The sequence below is a fragment of the Pelodiscus sinensis genome, unplaced genomic scaffold (genome assembly GCF_049634645.1).
Source record: "Pelodiscus sinensis isolate JC-2024 unplaced genomic scaffold, ASM4963464v1 ctg43, whole genome shotgun sequence".
Lineage (NCBI taxonomy): Eukaryota > Metazoa > Chordata > Testudines > Trionychidae > Pelodiscus > Pelodiscus sinensis.
In genome coordinates, this window is record NW_027465835.1 from 567,693 (window position 1) to 589,271 (window position 21,579).

Consider the following 21,579-nt stretch of genomic DNA (forward strand, 5'->3'; position numbering starts at 1 on the left):
TCAGGCTAGATGATCACAATGGTCTCCCCGCCCAGGTTTAAAATGTATTAAATGAATATTTTTGCTTTTTAGCCCCACTCTCATCCACTCAGGATGCAGCTGGCTCATCGCTTTGGCTGTGCTACTCCTCTTTGTGCATCTTTCCTTGGGAGTGGGATGGGCAACTGGCTCCCCAGGGCAGTGTGTTAATGGGTATCTCGTCCCTTTTCAGAGGCCAATCAGCGGATGGGAGTGATCGCAGCAGGGGCCCTGCTGGCTTTGCTACTCATCCTCCTCCTCTCACTACTCTGCTGCTGCTGTGTCTGTCGCAAAAAGGAGGAAGCTCAGGGGTAAGTGTCTGTGCCTTTGCTTCCACACTGAGAGCCCAGCGTGTGGCCTTCTTGGGCCAACGTCTAAGTTGCTGGGTGCCTTATCACTTGCCTTAGGCACTAGCCACCCCACCTCATACGCCAGCTCTGGCTGCTGGGGGAGGCTCTGTCCCATGTGGTCAAAGTGCAGCACTGGGGAACAGGGGTTGCAGGGGCTAAACCTCGGCCCAGTGCTGACTCCGTGCCCTTAGACAGGTCTCACCCAGTGGTGGAGTGGGAAAAAAAAAGTGGAGAAATCAACCTAAACTAAACTCCACTTTCCAAGAAAGAGAAGCGGACAAGCTGTTTATCCTGGTCTATGCCAGTGGTCTCATTGATGTTCTGTGTCTCAGCATCACCATCTGCAGGCTGGGCGGGGTAGAAGGGGAGTCTGTTCAGGTGGCTGTAAAGGGTTTTGAGATCCTCCCTATACGAGCGCGCTCAGCCTCTGGCTCATGCCCCTAGGTGCGTGGTGCATTTTTTGGAGCAGGAAGGGGAAAATACAGCATTGCCAGCAGAAGCAAGATCCCTTTAACTAGATCAGGTTGTTCCCTGACGTATTGGGAAATGGCGCCATTCAAAGTGCCAAGGGAGTGAGTGTGCCTGTTCCTAAACTAACCCTCAAAGCAGCCAGCCATAGAGGGCACAGAACCAGATCAATGAGAAATTTGCATGAGAGGACTGTGCAATGTGCTTGCCAAATGCTCGGAGATCAGTCCCGTGGCCAGTTCGCACAGAGAGAAGAGAGCTGGCATGGGAGTGTGTTAATCCGGCAGAGTGGGATCTGATGGCTGGTAGCTCATGCTAGGCAAATCCAGAACTGAAACACGGCACAGTGAGGGGTAGAGAACATTGAAACAATTACCCAGGTACGAGGGCCTGTGTGTAACTGGGAGCCCTTCCATCAGGACTGGGGGTTTCTTTCTAAAGATCTGCTGTGGTTCAAACAGAGGTTCTTGGGCTGGACAGCAGAATCCCTGGGTGGGTTCTCTGGCCTATAACCCAGAAGGCCAGACAGAATGATCAGGATGGGCACTTCTGGCCTTGAAATCTGTGAATCCATGAAAAAAAAAATCCTGTTCGAATAGGAGCATGATCACTCAGCCAGGACGCTAGCCCCTTCACCCCTCCTCCTCCCATCTGCTGCTCAGCCAGGGCCCCCACTTGGCACATTCCCTCCCACCCATCTCTACAGTAAAGCTGTTTAAAATCAATGTAAAATGTTTCCACAGCAGGGGAGTATATTATTCCTCATTCTCTGCTATGACTGAACTACTTTTGCAGACACAGACTGAGCCTGCAAAATTTCAACCAAAAAGGTGAAGACTTCTGAAAACTCTGGGTAATTGCAAACAGGGTTATAATAATGGCCACATTTAGTGGCCTTCACTCCACTGGCTTAGGCCCAGTCTCCAGGACTTTTCTGTCTGCCAGTGCATGTGTCCTCCAGTGCAGGGTGACTATGGGCAGGGCTGGGGGGGGCATGCAGCCACCTCTGGGCAGAATGTCCCTCTAACAATGCACTGCAAAGAGGCCTGGGAGCCAGGGATAGCACTCCCAAGAGGAAGCTTAGGGAAATATAGGGTGAGTGGAAGACTGCCTTCCACACCCATCAAATTTGGGTAAGACACTTGGGTAAAACTCATGCTGTTACAAGATGTGCCATGATGCCCACAAGGGATCAGGCATGAATTTCCCCAAGAGGCATAGCAGTAGAGTGGAGGAAAGTGTATGGCCTGCTAAGTACTGGTGCCATTATGCCCTCAGCTTCCCCTAGGGGCTTTATGACCAAATACTGGTCTCCTGATTAAATAGCTGCCTGAATACATACCCATGTGGGCATATGGTCTGGCCCTTGGGCAGCTAGCCCCAGCTGCTGCTCAAGCCTCTACTGCTAAAGTGCTATTTTTAGCATGCTAGCTCACTTCTGTGTACATCTCACCAAGCTAGCATGTGTACATCTCCCCAAGTTGGGAATCACACCTGCCAGTTGCTGTGCCCTAGATGGTGACGGCAGAGATGGAGTGAAAGTGTAAGGGACACAGAAGACAGGGAACAAATAGCTCGCTAAGAGAAAAATTAAAGAGTGTCTGGACGTTTGAAGAAATTGGGTATGTTGGGCAGTTTAGTAAAAGACTGGCCACTTGTATCAAGAGACTACAATGGCCTATATGTCATGGCAGGACATGGATGGTCATGCCTAATGGCTAGAGCAGGAATTATGCTTGGTGGTTGGAGCAGGACTTCAGAGCCAGGAACCTAAGTCAAGGGTCAGAGCTACAGTCAGGAACCAGGAGTCAAACCGAGGTCAGAGCTGGAGTCACAAGGAAGCAGGACTGGAACAGAGTAGAGTAGAACAGGAACAAGGCTAGGAATAAGGCAGGCACAGGACTGATTGTGGCTGCAGAGATAATCATTGAGCAGCCAGCAATCTGCTGAAGCTGAGCTCAGAAGCAGGCCTGCTGGTTCTCTCCAGACAGCCAATCAGACTGTCAATGGGATGTCCACATCCCAGCTGAGCTCATTAATCTGCCTGAAGGCTGGGCTGGCTAGCCTTCTGTCTCAGCTGAAGAATCTCACTCCTGATGGTGCCCTCCTCTCAAAGGTTCCTTCCAGAGGCCCTTGGCCCAGGCTTCTCTGGATGAATTCAGTGGAAATCCCATGGTAGAGCTGGTCACAGAGTAGATATTATCCACTGGCTTCTGGAGCAGTAAGTCAACTTCAGGTTGGGCAAAAAATAGTGACCAGGAGATTTGACACTGTTTGGCTATGTCTACATTGGCAAGATTTTGCGCAAATACTTTTAACACAGGAGTTTTTGTGTTAAAGTATTTGTGCAAGAGAGCGTCTACACTGGCATGTGCATTTGCACAAGAGCATCCATGCCAGTGTAGACACTCTCTTGCGCAAGAAAGCTCTGATGGCCATTTTAGCCATCGGGCTTTCTTGCACAAGAAATTAACATTGCCTGTCTACACTGGCCTCTTGCGCAAGAACAGTTGCGCAAGAGAGCTTATTCCTGAGCAGGAGCATCAGAGTATTTGCGCAAGAAGCCCTGATTTCATACATTAGGGCTACGTCTACACTGGCCCCTTTTTCGGAAGGGGCATGCTAATTTTGAAAGTGGGAATAGGGAAATCCGCGGGGGATTTAAATATCCCCCGCGGATTTAAATAAACATGGCCGCCGCTTTTTTTCCGGCTTGGGGAAAAGCCGGAAAAAAAACGTCTAGACTGGCCCGATCCTCCAGAATAAAGCCCTATTCCGGAGGATCTCTTATTCATACTTTGAAGTAGGAATAAGAGATCCTCCGGAAAAGGGCTTTATTCCGGAGGATCGGGCCAGTCTAGACGCTTTTTTTCCGGCTTTTCCCCAAGCCGGAAAAAAAGCGGTGGCCATGTTTATTTAAATCCGCGGGGGATATTTAAATCCCCCGCGGATTTCCCTATTCCCACTTTCAAAATTAGCATGCCCCTTCCGAAAAAGGGGCCAGTGTAGACGTAGCCTAGGACATCAGTGTTCTTGCATAGGTACTCGCGGCCAGTGTAGACAGGTGGCAAGATCTTGCCAATGTAGACACAGCCTTTAAGTTTTGGGTCATCCAGAAATATCCCAAGTTCTTGTGATCAGTAGGGAGCTGAAACAGAGTCCTTCCAGGAGATGACACCACTTGTCAAAAGCTGCCTTGATTACCAGTAACTTCTTATCCCAAATGTTGTTGTTCCCTTCTGGTGGGGCTAGCTTTTGTGAATAAAAGCACATGAGTGGAGTTGATTATGTGACCCTATTTTTGTGATGTGTGGCTCCAGTGGTAAATTAGATGCATTGGCCTCCACAGTGAATTATATGGGATCTGGATGAACAAGGATGGAAGCCATAGTGAAAGCTCTCTTTGTCAAAGGTGTATTGAGCCTCAGGAGAACAAATACTTTTCCCTTCCAGAAGAGCACCCTGATAGGGACTACCAGGTAGAAATACCCCTTGTTAAAACATTGGGAAAATCAAGGAATTATACCTCTCACACATTCTTTGGAACTTCCCACTTGGAGGTGGCAGATACCTTACATGGATCCACAGTCAGCCCTTCAGGCAAAATGGTGTACCCTATGAACTCCACAATACATCTGTTAGTCTATAAGGTGCTACAGGACTCCTTGTCGCTTTTGTATTTCAATGGTATAGCTGGGGCTACTGGGGGAGTCGCAGGTGTTGATGGAGGTTTTGCTGATATGATCCCCTTTGTTCCTGAATTACAGGGGATGCCAGGGTTTATTAGGCTTAAACTACTGATGGCCTCTGGCATGGAACTGGGTTTGAGCAGACAACATTGCCAGCAAAATGGAGAGCAAAAACAAAACACGCTTGCCTCCCCCCGCCCCAGTGAATATGCAGACTATACACAGTGAGCCAGGAGATGCCAAGAATGACTAGGAAATGCAGGGAGTGAACTAGGCTGATCTGCAGGGTTTTGCAGTGGCCCTGAAAGGCTGTGAATTCCAAAGGCACTGTCTCTCACATGACTGGGTCCAATGATAGGTGGGAAATAGCAACAGATTGCATAAGGTTGCTGCTGGTCTTGCGCTGTTTTGGAAAACCCATGTGCCCAGGCGAGCTTCAAGTCCATACAGGTAGCAGAGACTCCAGAAATGACCTGTTCTTCTTGACTGGCCTTTTATGGCAGGGTGCCACAGACAATGTGGAAGCTGGAGGGGTGTTGGCTGCCAGTTGGGCATTGCAAAAACCCTGATAGACAGATGCGGCCCAGCTCAGACCTGTCTGTTGGGCTGAAGCATTTCATTATAAGAAGACTGAGAGGGGACATGAGAGCGGTTTTCAAGTATCCAAAAGGGTATTATAAGGAGGAGGGAGAAAAGTTGTTCTTCCTGGTCTCTGAGGTTAGGATGAGAAGCAATGGGCTTAAACTGCAGCAAGGGAGGTTTAGGTTGGACATTAGGAAAAACTTCCTACCTGTCAGGGTGGTGAAACACTGGAATAAATTGCCCAGGGAGGTTGTGGAATCCCCATCTCTGGAGATATTTAAGAGCAGGTTAGACAGACACCTGTCAGGGATGGTCTAGACTGTGCTGGGTCCTACTGTGAGGGCAGGGGACTGGACTCAATGAGCTCTTGAGATCCCTTCCAGTTTTAGTGTTCTATGAGTTTATGATTATTGAGGTGTGGGTCAGGCCTTACATGGGCAGGATGAAGCAAAATGCCCAGGTTATCCACACTACAGAGGTCTTCTGCCCAACGTTGAGCCTTCTCCCATTTAGAGAGGTGGGTCCAACTCTGGGCCATACCAGTCTGCATGGGTTTGGATTGCACTGTGGGCACACAAGTTGGACTGGCAAGGGCAATCAAAACTGTCACAACTCCTTTCTTAACAGTGTTAGTTGTCTGTGTTAATGCCCTGATCAATAAAATCATCTAGGCTAGCCATAGGCTCTATCCTGCTGCTGTTAGGGAGTGCAGAGGGGACCAGCAGATCCTTTCCAACTGAAATTGCTGTGGGGAAAAATCTCCCGTCAGTGTGGCTGCATCTCATAAAGTCAACTGCTGCCAGAAGCTTCCATTTGGCAGTAGTGCCAAGTAAATTCCAAAACTGCACATGTGGTTTGGGGAACATGTGGTCTGCATAGAATTACTGAGTAGATAAAAGAAGCCACTTTGCAAACACAGACTCGTTTTCAGAAGTATTCCTTTGGAAAAGACTTGAAATAGTTTCTTTCATCCATAGCTTGTTGGACTCTCTGGCTTTTTGTGGCTGTGCTGGCTCATTGCAGGATGGGGTTAGCTCTGGAAAAGCATAGGCTGCTGCTTCCCCAGCACAGAGCTCCCAGAGGGAACGGCTGTGTTCTGGCTAGCAGCACTGGAATGGCGGAATCTTTTCACAGTGGGTGGGACAGTTCTGGTTGCAGCTCATTCTAAACTTCGGCCAGTCTGCCCCATGTACTGTGCTAAATCCTTAATCAGTGGCCCCAAACTTTTTACCTCATGCTTCTCTTACCCCTGTCTGTGCCCCCCCTCTCCCCAACAGCCAGGAGTGAGGGATGAGGACAGGTGTAAGGGAGTTGAGGCTGGAGCTACAGATGGGAGTAGCCAAAGCTGGCAGCCAGGGCCCCAGGTGCAAGGCCAGCAGAAGCAGCTGAGAGCAGAGCCCCAGGCATGGCACCCAGGCCAGGACCTCTGGATTGTGGCCAGGAGCAGATCCTTGAGGGTGGGATTGGCAGCCATGGCTCTGAGCATAAGTTCCCCAGTGCTTTGTGAACCCCTAGGGGCCCTGACAGACTGAACAGGAGTACTATGAATTGGTAATGTGCCTGGTTCACAATGAACCCAAGGATCCTTCTGTTGCCTTGGAATATCGAAATGTGGAAGTAGTCATCTCTTACTGAGGGCACTGCACCAGGCCCCAGGGAAGGGATTATGGAAGCCAGAGAGACCATGCAAAACTTTAGAGCAGGGGTGTCAAACTCAGTTTACCTTGGGGCCAGTGGCAGTCCTCAAAGCCTCATAGCGAGGGGGCAGGGGTCTCGGTGCGATTGCACCCCTCCATGTATCTCCTGGACCCTCCTGCACGCCCATGCGCTTCCCCTTCCGCACATCCCCTGGCCCCGCCTGCTGCCCCCAGGTGATTTAAAACTCATTGGGGGCCCCTGCCACCATCACTGGCAGCGCAGCGGGGCTAGAGTGGCTTCATGCTGCCAGCTCAACACAGCTGACAGCTCATCCTTGTGGCCTGGAAGGGTGTGTGCAGCGCTGTCCCGTCCATAGATGTAAGCTGTGAAACTAACAACTCATTTTGTGAAACTGACTAGATATCAGTGATGCCAACTCTCCTGATTTGATCACAAGCCGCCTGATAATTGAGGCTTTTTTTTTCTGGAAAGCCCCAGCTGTGTTATGAGAAATAAGACAGATCTGGAAAATTCACTGCCTGATGCACCGCTGTCAACTGTGATTGCTCTGGTTTAGTAGATTATGCTTGTTTGTTGGTGCATGGTATTAGAAGAGAATCCCAGCCCTCTGTTTCCTTTCTTTAAAAAAAAAAAAAAAAAAAGACTTTAGGGCTCATGGTTTGTGGAGAAAGCTAGAAAACATGCCCTGAGTCCAGCCAAAGACCTCAACAGTGGCATAGCTTGGGGGGGGGGGGGGGGGCAATTGCCCCCAGACACCACACTAGGGGGGGACGCCAATTTAGCTGCCAAAAGTTATGTTATTGTTATTGTTAACTTTTAGTTCCTATTTTGTATATGTTCCAACAGTCGACTATGAAAAGGTTTCAGCAAAACCTTCAAAAAGTAAATAGGACGATAGCTATGTTACGCTGAAACCTTTTCACAGTCGACTGTTGGAACATATACAAAATAGGAATTAATCATAAAAAAGTTCAAAACAACATAAATTTTGGCCACTAAATTGGCACCCCCCTAGCGTGACACCCGTGGGCAACTGCCCCCCAGCCCCCTTGCTACACCACTGGACCTCAAACACCAAATGTCAGATAAAAAGATCCCAAGTGTACTTTTATCTGTGATTTAAAGGAAAACCTTCTCTTGGGGGGGGGGGGGGGGGGGGCTGATTCATGAATTTTGAATGCTTGGGGTTGGCAATACAGTACATTCAAGTTGATAGTGTCTTCTCCTGCATCCAAGAGCCCAGACAGAGACCAGGATCCTACAAAAGTCATGAAATGGAGTCCTCACCCTGACACCCTCATGTCTCACCAAACTGAGTGATTGGGCAACAAAATGGCAAATGAAATTTAATGTTGATAAATGTAAAGTAATGCACATCAGGAAAAATAATCCCAACTATTCGTACAATATGATGGGGACTAATTTAACTACAACTACTCAAGAAAGAGATCTTGGGGTCACTGTGGATAGTTCTCTGCAAACATCCACTCAGTGTGCAGCGGCAGCCAAAAAAGCAAATAGACTGTTAGGAGTCATTTAAAAAAGGGATAGAGAATAAGACAGAAAATATTTTATTACCTCTATATAAATCCATGGTACGCCCACATCTTGAATACTGCGTGCAGATGTGGTCTCCTCACCTCAAAAAAGATATCTTGGCATTGGAAAAAGTTCAGAGAAGGGCAACAAAAATGATTAGGGGTTTGTAACAGGTCCCATATGAAGAGAAATTAAAAAGACTGGGACTTTTCAGCTTAGAAAAGAGAAGACTAAGGGGGGATATGATAGAGGTCTAGAAAAGCATGACTGGTGTGGAAAAAGTGAGTAAGGAAAAGTTATTTATTTGTTCCCATAATATAAGAACTAGGGGCCACCAAATGAAATTACTAGGTAGCAGGTTTAAAACAAACAAAAGGAAGTTTTTCTTCATGCAGCGCACAGTCGACCTGTGGAACTCCTTGCCAGAGGATGTTGTGAAGACTAGGACTTTAACAGGGTTCAAAAGAGAGCTGGATATATTCATGGAGGTTAGGTCCATCAATGGCTGTTAGCCAGGATGGGTAGGAATGGTGTCCCTAGTCTCTGTTTCTCTGGAAATGGGTGACAGGAGAGGGATCATGTGATGATTACCTGTTGTGATCCCTCCCTCTGGGGCATCTGGCATTGGCCACTGTTGGAAGACAGGATACTGGGCTGGATGGACCTTTGTTCTGAACCAGTATGACCGTTCTTCTGTACTTGCACTGGGATGTCCACCTCCCCGACTAACATCTGCACTCTCATGCTGGGATCCTCTGCCCCTGCCTGGGGTAACCGAAAGCAAAACCCACACACTGGGTGCAGAAGCGTATCAACTCATTAGTCTCCTTGGCAAGTACGGGGTTCACGTTGCAGTGGAGGGCAGTCAGCATGGCTTCCCAGACAGAGCAGTGCCTTCTGCAGCCGGAACTATGTGGGAGCTGGGGGCCTGTGTGCTGCTGGGATCCCTGTGTGAGGGCAAGTCCCTGTGTGCCCCCCCCCCATGTCAGCAGCCACGTGGGCTTGATTAAATAACTTTTTCAAAACATTTTGTGGGCTGGATTGGGGAAGTGCTCAGGCTGCAGATGGCTCTCAGGCTAGGATTTTGAGACCCTTGCTTTAGTTTCTTGAGGTAGCCATTGAGCAAGTGCAGGTCTATAATAGGTCTGAGAGCACCCTTGGATTTTGTAATTAGGAAATAGGTGAGGGATTTTAGTCCTGCTCTTAAATCCTATAGAACATCTTCCACAGCTCCCACCCAGAGGATAGCTTGCACCTCCTGGACTAGAAGTTGCTTGTGAGAGAGGTCCCTGAAGAGGGACAGGGAGGGAGAGTGGGGGTGGGTAGAAATAAATTGGTGTGTATAACCTGCTTCTACTATGCTCAGCACCTACTGGTCTGTGCAGATATGGGACCATGCCATGATGAAGCAGAACAGGTGGCTCAAAAATAAAGGGAAAACAGGATCCAGCAGCACAGGAACTGGTATAACATCCAAGAGCGTCCCATTAAAAAGTCTGCTTAGAGCCCCTGGGTGTCTGAGCAGGACATACGTTGCCACTGAGGTAAATGGGAGGGGCGGCTGCCTGTGTTTAAAACCCCTGCTCCCTTTCCTCTGCAGGGCATGGTGGGGTGGAAAATGGGTGGGCTGCTGAGGCTTGTAGCACTTCCTCAGTCACCAGGGTATACAATCTCAGGGATTTGAACGTCACTCTGGAGTCCTTCAGCCCATGAATCTTGGTGTCTGTGTGCACCAAGAGCAAAGCCCTTTTGAAGGGGAGATCCTGAAGGGTTGTTTGGAGCTGAAGTGGGAGACTGGAGGACTGTAGCCATAAGATCTTATGCATAGCCACCGTGGGGCCATAGACCTGGCTACTAAATCTGCCACATCCAGGATGGTTTGCAAGGAAGCCCTGGCTATTGACTTCCAATCCTTCACCCGCAAGAACTCCTTCCCTGTCTCTTGGGGAAACGAATCTTTGAACTTCAAAATGGAGTCCCACATATTCAAGTTATATCTGTCCAGCAGTGCCTAATGGTTAGCGATCTTAAGCTGTAGTCCCCTGTTTGAGTAAACCTTTCTACCAAAAAGGTCCAATTTTTTGGAGTCTTTTGCTTTAGAAGTCACCCCTGTCAGGCCCTGCTTCTTGGCTGTGGACACCACCAAAGACCTCAAGGTGGGTGAATGCATAGGAACTCATAACCTAGGGCAGTCACGAACTACTTCATCTCAGCCCTTTTTGAGATGGTGGGAAGGAAGGCAGGGGGTTGCCACAGGGCTTTCACCAGTTCCATAATAGCCTGAGTGAGAGGTAGGGCTGGTTTTGACAGGCCTGCTGCGGTCATGATGTCAACCAGCCTATGGGAAGACTCCTTTGCTACCTTTTTCCGTAAGACTAAGTTTGAAGACACCCTCTTCAGCAGCTCCTGGTGGGCCTTTTGACATTTTGAGGCAGTGGTGACTGCTGGGGAGGAACGCTAGGGAGGCACTGGCCAGGTGACTGCCCCCCCACAATTCCTCCCCACACCACCCCTAGCCTGGGGGTGGTGTGGGGAGGAACCTTTTCCCACCCTGCCCCCCACTCCACCCCTTCTCCCAAACCCTGCCTCTGTTCCATCCCTTCCTGCAAAAAATTAGAGGGAATATTGCTCCTTACCCCTGAGCAACATGGCCCAGGAGTCTACCAGGGAGCCTGGTACTGGCAGCGGGAGTCCCCCACCCCCCACACTCACTAGCAACAGCAAGAAGTGGAGCTCCCTGGCCCCAGCCTGCTCCACTCCGACGGCTCCCAGCTGCGTCGCTCTGCTTCCTGCAACTGCCGGTGACTGCAGGGGCAGGCCCAACCCCTGCTGATGGTGCAAGGCCCCCTACTAGCCCTCTGGTCCCCGAAAGCATGAGGCCTGGGGCAGCTGGACAGACAGGATGGCTCTGCCCACCAGCTGCTGGCTCCTTGCCCCTCCCTCCCTCCCTTTGTGCCATCCCCATGCATCATGCTGTTTTGAGGAAATTACATGCCTGCCCTGACACAGCTTCCTCTGGGGAGGAGGCCTTTAGCAGCAGAGGGCCGTCCTCCTCCCCTTCTGCACCAATGGGATCCCATTGATTCAGATCATGAAGCTTGATGCTCAGTTCAGTATCAGAGTGTGGATCGAGTGCTGCCTGATGGAATGCAGGCACCCTTCTTTCAGATACAACTGAATAGGGGCATCTGGAATAGGGTCCTGACATTGGGGGAAAACCCCACAAATTCCAAAGCAGCCCCTGGCATAGGCCAGTGACCACTATTCCAAGCACTCAAGAGCACACCTCTGCCAGGATCCATGGCAAGGGAGAGATGGCTGAAGGAGTAGGGGGATGACTCCCTATGAGAGAAGTGGGACCCCTCCCACACCACTGAATCCAACAACAGCTTTCCTCTAAAGCAGGGGTGGGCATGATCTGGCCTGCAAAGCCGTTTGATTCAGCCTGAGTCCTGCCCTGGTACGGGGACAGAGGCGAGAGACTTTGCACACCCTAATTGGCCTGGAGGCAGGGGAGTGTACAAAGTCTCCTCCTCCCCCTCCCCCCCAACCCTGGCAGGGGCGAGAGATTGTGCGTGCTCCCCCGCCCCCAGCTGCAATAATTGGCCTGGGGGAAGGGGAGCATGCAAAGGCGATTCCCTCTAGGTGCTGCGTGACCCTGGTGGGGGGCGAGAGAGTTTGCACGCTCCCCTCCCTCAGTCCAATCATCACAGCTGGGAGTGGGGCCTGGGGGTGGGGGGAGTGTGGAAACTCTCTCACCCCCCAGGGATGCGTGGCCCTGAGCAGCACATGGAGGGAACCCATGTGGCTGGGACTGCTGCAGGAGAGAGCCTGCTTCAGGAACCCTGTTTAGCTGCTGTCCAGGAGCCACCTAAGGTGATGGGTGATCATTCATTGCCTAGTATGATCATCTTCCATGGGAGTTGTGGACCCTCAGGTGGCTGATAAGGCCGATCCTTGAACCACAAGTTCTGTTACAGTGAGGACAGATGTTTCCAGGTACAGCAGGAGGCTGTTGACCATGACTAGAAGCCAGTCTCCCCCTCCTCCTGTGGCTCTTCTCCTCCTCAGTATGTCGGTGGGCAAATTTAAAATGCAGGGAGCCATTGTGTAGGACTTGTCTCCATTTTGAGCGAGCCTGGGCAAGTGTCGCTCAAGTGTCGACGTCAATGTTGCATTTCTTTAAATTATCCTTTAGCAAGTCCTTATAACGCTTCCATTGTCCTCCCACATTACGTTATCCTTCTTTCAGAACAACGTGACCAATCCAGTGAAGTTGCTGATGGATGATCATTGTCTCAATACTGGTGGTCTTTGCCTCTTCCAGAACACTGATGTTAGTGCGCCTGTCTTCCCATTTGATTTTCAAGATCTTGCGGAGGCAGCGTTGGTGATACCTCTCAAAGACTTTCAAGTGACATCTGTAGGTTGTCCAGATTTCAGACCCATACAATAGTGTTGGGAGAATGATGGCTGGATAGATAAGAAGTTTGGTATCTATTCGAATGTCACGATCTTCAAAAACCCTGTGTTGTGAACGAGCAAAGGCTGCACTGGCACAGCTCAGACGATGCTGGATTTCTACATAAATACATGCCTTGGATGAAAGATAACTTCCAAGGTAGAGAAAATGATCAACATTCTCCAGTGCTTCTCTGTTGATTTTAATAGATGGGGTGCATGGTACCTCATTTGGAGATGATGAGGGAGCACTTTGGTTTTCTTGATGTTGAGAGTGAGACCAAGACATGCAGAAGCATCAGCAAACACATCTGAGATAGCCTGAAGATCTTTCTCTGAATGGGCAAAAACTGCATTGTCATCAGCATACTAAAGTTCCACGATAGATGTCTTGGAAATCTTACTCTTAGCTTTCAGCCTGCTAAGCCTAAACAGCTTTCCATCCATTCTGTAGATGATTTCAATGCCAGCTGGGAGCTTCCCAGCAATTAGGTCAAAAATGACAGCAATAAAGACTGCAAACATGGCTGGGGCGATGATACAGCCCTGTTTGACTCCTGTTTGTACTTTGAAAGGTTCACTCTGGGAGCCAGTGCTACTCAGAACAGTTGCTTTCATGTTGTCATGAAGCAACTTTGGATGTCCTGATAAATAAATCATGTCCCAATCTTCAAAAGTACAGTCCAAAGGGCACGGCGATTCACCGAGTCAAAGGCTTTAGTTAGATCAATAAAAGCCATGTACAGTGGTCAGTTTTGCTCCTGATACTTCTCTTGCAGCTGCCGTGCAATGAAGATCATATCCGCAGTTCCGTGACATGGTCGGAAGCCACTCTGTGACTCTGGTAAAATTTCTTCTGATGGAGCAGAAGACGTTGGGGGATTTGCTCAAGAACTTCATCTGCAACCATGGAGTTACGATTAAGAAGATCTTCAAAATGTTTTTTCCAGCAAAAATTAATGACTTCATTGTCCTGCAAAAGTGTGGTTCCATCCTTTGAGCAAAGGGGGTTCATACCATGACAAACTGGCCCATCAACAGCCTTGATAGCACTTAAGAAACCACGTGTATTATGGGTAGCCACAAAATGTGGAGTTCTTGCGCTTTCAGTCCACCATTTGTTCTTGAGTTCTCTGGTTTTATGTTGGACTTCCACCTTCGCCTTAGCATGGGCTTCTCTCTTTGTCTTGCAATTTATATCATTCTGCCAAGCACAAAAGGCCATTCTCTTCTCATTGATGAGCTGCTTGATTTCAACATAATTCTCATCAAACCAGTCCTGATGCTGTCTGGTGTGGTAGCCAATGGTTTCGTCACAGGTATTGATGATTGCTGCTTTCAGCTGGCTCCAATGTTCCTCAATTTCTTCTGGAAATTCTGATGGAATCTTTTCTTCTAAGACTGCTTGGAAGTGGTCATGCTTAATGGGGTCCTTCAGCTCTTGCGCCTGATCTGTTTCTTTTGCAGCCTCCATTTGGGGGCAATCTTAATATTCATTGCAGATCGAATGAGGCAATGATCAGTCCAGCAGTCATCGACACTTGTCATTGCTCATGAGAAGTACTTCACTATGATCTCGAGCACAAACTATGACATAGTCGAGAAGATGCCAGTGCTTTGAACATGGGTGTCTCCAAGATGTTTGGAACTTGTCCTTTTATTGAAAAAGGGTGTTCATGAGGGTAAGTTCATGTTCAACACACATGGTCAGGAGCAGGATTCCATTTGAGTTGCTTTTGCCAACTCTGTCTTTCCCAATTATTCCTTTCCACAGGTCTGAGTCTCATCCAACGTGTGCATTGACATCCCCCAGAAGAATTATCTTATCTTCCTTAGGGGTCTCCAATAAAATGGTTTCCAGCTGAGAGTAGAAATCTTCCCTTACATCCTCATCGGTGTCCATTGTTGGAGCATAGGCGCTCACAATAGTTACCTGTTGGTTTTTGGTGAGCCTCAATCGGCGTGTCATATGCCGCTCATTGATGCCTACTGGCAGCTCAGAGAGGCACCTTATGAGCTTCTTCTTAATAGCAAAGCCCACTCCATACAATCGAGGTTCATCTAAGATTTTCCCTTCCAGAAGTAGGTGTATCCTCCTTTCTCCTCCCTCACCTGTCTTTCATCAGCTCTTCTGATTTCGGACAAGGTAGCAATATCGATGTTAAACCGATTCAATTCATGAGCAATGATAGCCGTATGTCGCTCTGGTCGGTTACTGAGTTGTCCATCAGGGTACGTACATTCCAAGTTCCAAAGTTGAAAAGTTTCTTACATTTTCGACTGCTGGGGTGGTGATCCTGCTGGATGCGGCTATCTAGCCAGGAGGAAAAGAAGCTATTGTTAGGGCACTTTTTCTAGCCCCCTCCCCATGTGGGGTGAGCAGAGTGGGCCCTAAAGAGGACTGCTCAGTCATGGGTGCAGCAGCCGAGATGCTCAACCTGCCTCAGTTCTTGAGCAAGACGACTGAATCACACACCCACCACCTGTGTGTCTGTCTGTGACTAGGAACTTCCAGAGCTCACCGTCCTGTTCCCATCGCCATACGTGGATCACCACCAGACTTTTGACTTGTGCAGGTGTTGTTTTCCCAAAATCTGGAAGATGCCTGTGCGGGACTTCTTTTAAAGTGGGGAGACTGGTGCATAACAGTCACCACACTGTCCTTGACAGATAGGGTATGTCTACACTAGCTCGTTAATTCGAGCTAGGTAGGCAAATCAGGGAACCGGAGTTGCAAATGAAGCCCGGGATTTAAATATCCTGGGCTTTATTTGCATGGTCCCGTCCGGCCGCCATTTTTAAATCCCTCATTCCACGAGGAGTAACAGTTAATCCGAACTAAGGACTTAGTTCGGATTAACTTTAAACTGCCGCGTGTAGCCGCGGGCAGTTCGTTTGGACTAAGGGGGATTTAAAAATGGCGGCCGGATGGGAACATGCAAATAAAGCCCAGGATATTTAAATCCCGGGCTTCATTTGCAACTCCGGTTCCCTGATTTGCCTACCTAGCTTGAATTAACGAGCTAGTGTAGACATACCCACAGAGAGCTAGAAACCAATGGCATGGACACCACGACGATTGGAGATCCTCTGTCTGCTGCAGCCTTCATCTGCCTTCACAGCTGCTGTAACATTACACAATAGTTTCACCTCCATTGTGCAGTTATCCTCCGTCTGCTCTGAAGTTGAGGACTTTCTGTATCACACTTTGTCTGGAACCTCGCCCTTAACCATTCTGCCATGGGTGACCCTAAGGGAGTACATGACTCCAGGCAGTGTTGCTCTTGGAGGTCATTGGAACACGCAAGCCTTTCCACTACTTTCCCCCAGCTGCTCTACCATCCGTGCCCCCCATCGTCACTGCTGAGGCAATTCTTGCCTTGGCAGCCAACAGGAAGGACTCTGGGGCTGTGGGGATGGACTTTAGCTCCATCTTAGAGGAGATCGAGGCCCTGGGTCTGACCCCAGTAGTTCAGGGGGAGGACAACCCATTGACAGTGGGCCTCGGTCTAGGTGGCAACTCAGTTGCGCCGCCCCCCTCCTCCTCCTCCCTCCCCAATGCCCCAGGTGGCCGCCTCCGCTCTCACCCTCGCGGTTCCCCTAATACTGCCTGTCAGCCCGGCCACCGTAGATGCTTCATCTGAGGCCACTGAGTCCTTAGGGGTGATGGCTGGCGCCAAGTAGCTTGTGGGCACCCCCTCCCACCTTTGAGGTGGAGCAGTCGCCTTCCCTCCCTGCAGGGGACCCAGCAATTGACATCACCGTGACCAACGCCGTGGCTTCCGACACAAGCTCCACCTAGCCATCCAAGCCCAGCATCAGCACGGGCCCCCTCCCCACTTCTGTCCCCTCGGTCCTCGACCCCATTCGGGAGGCGCCGCAGCCCGGTGTCCCAGACCTTAGGACTGTCCCCTTGCTCCCTTTGCAAGCTCTGGTCCCTTTCCCTGTCCCGATTCTTCCCCTGTTCCCGTCCATACCCCCGATTCTGATCCCACCCCTATTCATGGTCCCAGCCCCAACCCTGCCCTAGTCCCACTCCCACCACTACCTTCATCCTCACTCCTGTTCTCGGCCTGACGTCCGACCCCGACCCTACTCCTCCTTCCCTCCCCACTGCGATACCCGTTCTCCCTCCACCGCCCCCGCCCCCATCCCACTGCTATTGCCAGCCCCATGGGGGCCGTCTCATTCCCACTAGCTGCGAGTGGCCCTCAAGGGGTAATTTTTGTGTCCCCCATTTCTAGCTCCCTAGGGGCTGCCTTGTTCCCTCCGCCGCCCCCTCCCTCACCGGGGATGGAGACGGGCAGAGCAGCACCGCCGCTCCTGGCGCTGCGCTGGGGATCGGATCCCTGTTTGCCCGTCTCTGTGGCTCACAAAGTCCATCCGGGGGCCCAGCTGGAGGAAAACCCCTCTACCCCAACCCCCTCAGCTGACGGCCAAGCTGCGCCAGTTCCTCACATACACCTGTGGGGCTAAGGACAAGGTGCAGCTCGCCCTTTGGCGCTGGGGAGATTTTCACTCTGTCCTCCGGGCCACAAATTCCCTTTTGCAGGAGGGGAGAGGGACCAAAAGGCAGGACATCACGGCCTACCGCCGGGCCCGCAAGTTCCGTGACACTCTCTTGGCCTTCCAGTCAGGGAGCAGTCTGTTGCAGGACCTGCGGGAGGCCGACGATCATCCTGCCCACGAGGATCCAACCCAGCCCTCTTTATGAAATACACCACCATCATGACATTAAACGCCCTGGGCTGTAGGGTGCTTCTTCACAGGAGCCGGCTGCTCTCCTTCCTTCGGGAGTGGGGGTACATGGTGGTTTTCCTGCAGGAGAGCCACACGACTCCAGCCATCAAGGCTGGCTGGCAGCTGGAGTGGGGGGACGTGGTGTATTTCAGTCACCTCAGCACCTCAGCAGCGGCCCGCCTTTCCCTCGGCGCAGCGATGGTGGGACATAGGGAAGGTGCGCGCCCGGCTCTTTTGCTACTCCCAGGGTACAAGCCGGCGGAGGGATGCGGCGATAGAGCAGCTGGAGCAGGAGGTTTTGACGCTTGAGAGGCGCCTGGCATCCGACCCCGAGGATCCACCCCTGCAAGAATTGTATCGGGAGAAGCGGGAGGAACTCCAGGCCCACGACGACCACGGGGCCCGGGACACCTTTGTTCAATCTCTCATCGGTCTCCTTCGGGAGATGGATTGTGACTCCCGCTTCTCCTACACCCTGGAGAAAAAGCACGTCACTTGTTCCATTACAAAGATAGCTTCCCCAGTTATCACCCCCCCCCCCCCCCGCATCCCCCTTCTGTTCTGAAATGTGATTTGTCCTTTTCATATGTGTTCATTTTTTTAATTGTATCCTTTGGTATATATGGTTATGACTATTTTCTTCCACTATTTGATCTGAGGAAGTGGGTCTGGCCCACGAAAGCTCATCATCTAATAAACCATCTTGTTAGTCTTTAAAGTGCTACATAGTCCTGTATTTTGTTTCAGCCACACCATAGAATCATAGAATCATAGAACTGGAAGAAACCTCAGGAGGTCATCAAGTCCAGCCCCCTGCTCTAGGCAGGACCAATTCCAACTAAATCAACCCAGCCAGGGCTTTGTCAAGCCGAGACGTAAACACCTCTAGGGATGAAGACTCCACTACTTCCCTAGGTAACCCATTCCAGTGCTTCACCACCCTCCTAGTGAAATAGTTTTTCCTAATATCCAACCTGGACCTCTCCCACCACAACTTGAGACCATTGCTCCTTGTTCTGCCATCTGTCACTACTGAGAACAGCCTCTCTCCATCCTCTTTGGAACCTCCCTTCAGGAAGTTGAAGGCTGCTACCAAATCCCCCCTCACTCTTCGCTTCTGCAGACTAAACAGACCCAACTCCCTCAGTCTCTCCTCATAGGTCATATGCTCCAGCCCCCTAATCATTTTGGTTGCCCTCCGCTGGACCCTCTCCAATGCGTCCACATCCTTTTTGTAGTGGGGGGCCCAGAACTGGACACAATACTCCAGATGGGGCCTCACCAAAGCCGAATAAAGGGGAATGATGACATCTCTGGATCTGCTGGAAATGCTCCTCTTAATGCAACCTAATATGCCATTAGCCTTCTTGGCTACAAGGGCACACTGTTGACTCATATCCAGCTTCTCATCCACTGTAACCCCCAGGTCCTTTTCTGCAGAACTACTACTTAACCGGTTGGTCCCCAGTTTGTAACTATGCTTGGGATTCTTCCGTCCCAAGTGCAGGACTCTACACTTGTCCTTGTTGAACCTCATCAAATTTCTTGTGGCCCAATCCTCCAATTTGTCTAAGTCATTCTGTACCCTATCTCTGCCCTTAAGCGTATCTACCTCTCCCCCTAGCTTAGTGTCATCCGCAAACTTGCTGAGGGTGCAATCCATCCCCTCATCCAGATCATTAATAAAGATATTGAACAAAACCGGTCCTAGAACCGAACCTTGGGGCACTCCGCTAGAAACCGACTGCCATCCTGACATCGAGCCATTAATCACTACCCGCTGGGCCCGGCCTTCTAGCCATCTTTCTATCCATCTTACCATCCATTTATCCAATCCACAATCCCTTAACTTGCTGGCAAGAATATTGTGGGAGACCGTATCAAAAGCCTTGCTAAAGTCAAGGTATATCACATCCACTGACTTCCCCATGTCCACTGAGCCAGTTACCTCATCATAGAAGCTAATCAGATTGGTCAGGCACGACTTGCCCTTTGTGAATCCATGCTGACTATTCCTAATCACTTTCCTCTCATCCAAGTGCCTCAATATGGATTCCTTAAGGATCCCTTCCATGATTTTTCCAGGAACCGAGGTAAGACTGACCGGCCTGTAGTTCCCTGGATCATCCTTCTTCCCTTTTTTGAAGATGGGCACTACATTTGCCTTTTTCCAGTCATCCGGGATTTCTCCCGATCTCCACGACTTTTCAAAGATAATAGCCAAAGGCTCCTCAATGACATTTGCCAACTCCCTCAGTACCCTCGGATGCACTAAGTCTGGACCCATGGATTTATGTACATTAACTTTTCTAAATAGTTCCTAACCTGTTCTTTACCCACCATGGGCTGTCCATCTTCATCCCATCTTGCGTCGCTTAGCACAGAAGTCCAGGAGCCGACCTTGTCCGTGAATACAGAGGCAAAGAAAGCATTGAGTACTTCAGCTTTCTCCACATCTGTCACTAGGTTACCTCCTTCATCCATTAGGGGCCCCACACCCTCTCTGATCACCTTCTTCTTGTTAACATGCCTGTAGAAACCTTTCTTGTTACCCTTCACATCCTTAGCCAGTCGCAATTCCATCTGCGCTTTCGCATTCCTGATAACCCCCCGGCATTCTCGAGCTAGACCTTTAAACTCCTCCCTGGTCATTTGTCCAAGTTTCCACTCTTTGTAAGCTTCCTTTTTGTGCTTTAGTTCACCAAGGATTTCCCCTGTAAGCCAGTCTGGTCTCCTACCATGTTTGCTTCTCTTGCTACGCAGCGGGATGGTTTCTTTCTGTGCCTTCAATAAGGCTTCTTTAAAATACTGCCAGCTGTCCTGGACTCCTTTCCCCTTCATGTTAACATTCCAGGGGATTCTGCCCATCAGATCTCGGAGGGAGTCAAAATCTACTTTTTTGAAGTCCAAGGTGTGTATTTTACTACTCTCTTTTCTTCCTTTGGTCAGGATCCTGAAATCTACCATTTCATGATCACTGCTTCCCGGGTTGTCACCCACCTCCACTTCCCCTATGTGACGGGGTGGAGCAACCCCGCCACTCGGGCGAGACAGACGGGGCCGCCGCGGAGCCGGCAATCAGCGCAGCAGGCCCGAGTGGGGGCGGAGGGACGCGTCATCACGCGGCGCCGGGGCGCGCCAGTGATGACGTCGGGGGAGCGACGCCAGGGACGGCAAGGGGAGGGGGGATAAAAGGAGCCGGGGAGGCCAGGGTAAGGGGGGCGGGACGGGCGGAACCGGCGGGACCAGCGGACCCGGCTGGGCCAGGAGGACCGGAGCCAGCGGCGGCGGGGCCGGAGCCAGCGGCGGCGGGACCAGGAGCGCCAGAGGCAGCGGTGGTGAGACCTGCGGCAGCCAAGCCAACCGGAGCAGGGGCCCAGGCGAGGGAGGAACGAGCCACGGGAGCCGGGCAAGGAGGCAGCGAAGGCGGCGGGGAGCCCGCAGAGACCAGCGGGTAACCAAAACAGTGAGGGCCGGCGGAGTGGAGCAAGATCCAGGGCGGGCTGTGGAACCTGAGAGCGGGGGTGTTTTGGGGTACCAGCCCCCCCCTGCTACCACTGAGAGGGCGCCTCTCAGTGTCATGGCCCTGGGTCGGGGTCCGGAGAGAGGGCGGGCCCGGACCCCCCACTCCGCCCGGCGATCCAGAATCGAGGGGTATCTTGAGCGCGGCCTAGGGGCAAACAGGAGAGGCGGCGGCCTGGACGGGCGGCCTCGTGACACCCTATTAGTTCCTCCCTGTTTGTGAGCAGAAGGTCAAGCTGCGCACGGCCCCTGGTTGGATCCGTCAGCACCTGTGTCAAGAAGTTATCCCCAACATTCTCCAAAAACTTCCTGGATTGCCTGTGTACTGCCGTATAGGTTTCCCAGCAGATGTCAGGGTGATTAAAGTCCCCCACGAGAACCAGGGCCTGCGATCTGGAAGCTTCACTCAGTTGTCCGAAGAAAGCCTCATCTACCTCATCCACCTGATTCGGTGGCCTGTAGCAAACACCAACCACAACATCAATGCTGTTGTTTGCTCCTTTAAACTTAACCCATAGACTCTCAACAGGTTTCTCTCCATCTTTATACTG

The 21,579-nt window shown here is 50.8% G+C and overlaps 1 protein-coding gene across 2 annotated transcripts in view; it reads left to right on the forward strand.

Annotated features, from left to right (window-relative positions):
- The window catches only part of LOC102454332 (scavenger receptor class F member 2-like), a 258,095-nt gene that overhangs the window by 148,411 nt on the left and 88,105 nt on the right, over positions 1–21,579 (forward strand). For both annotated transcript variants that reach the window (XM_075914780.1, XM_075914781.1), the window contains one exon: positions 212–329. In XM_075914780.1, the coding sequence (XP_075770895.1) occupies positions 212–329 (118 nt within the window). The remainder of the gene's footprint in view (positions 1–211; positions 330–21,579) is intronic.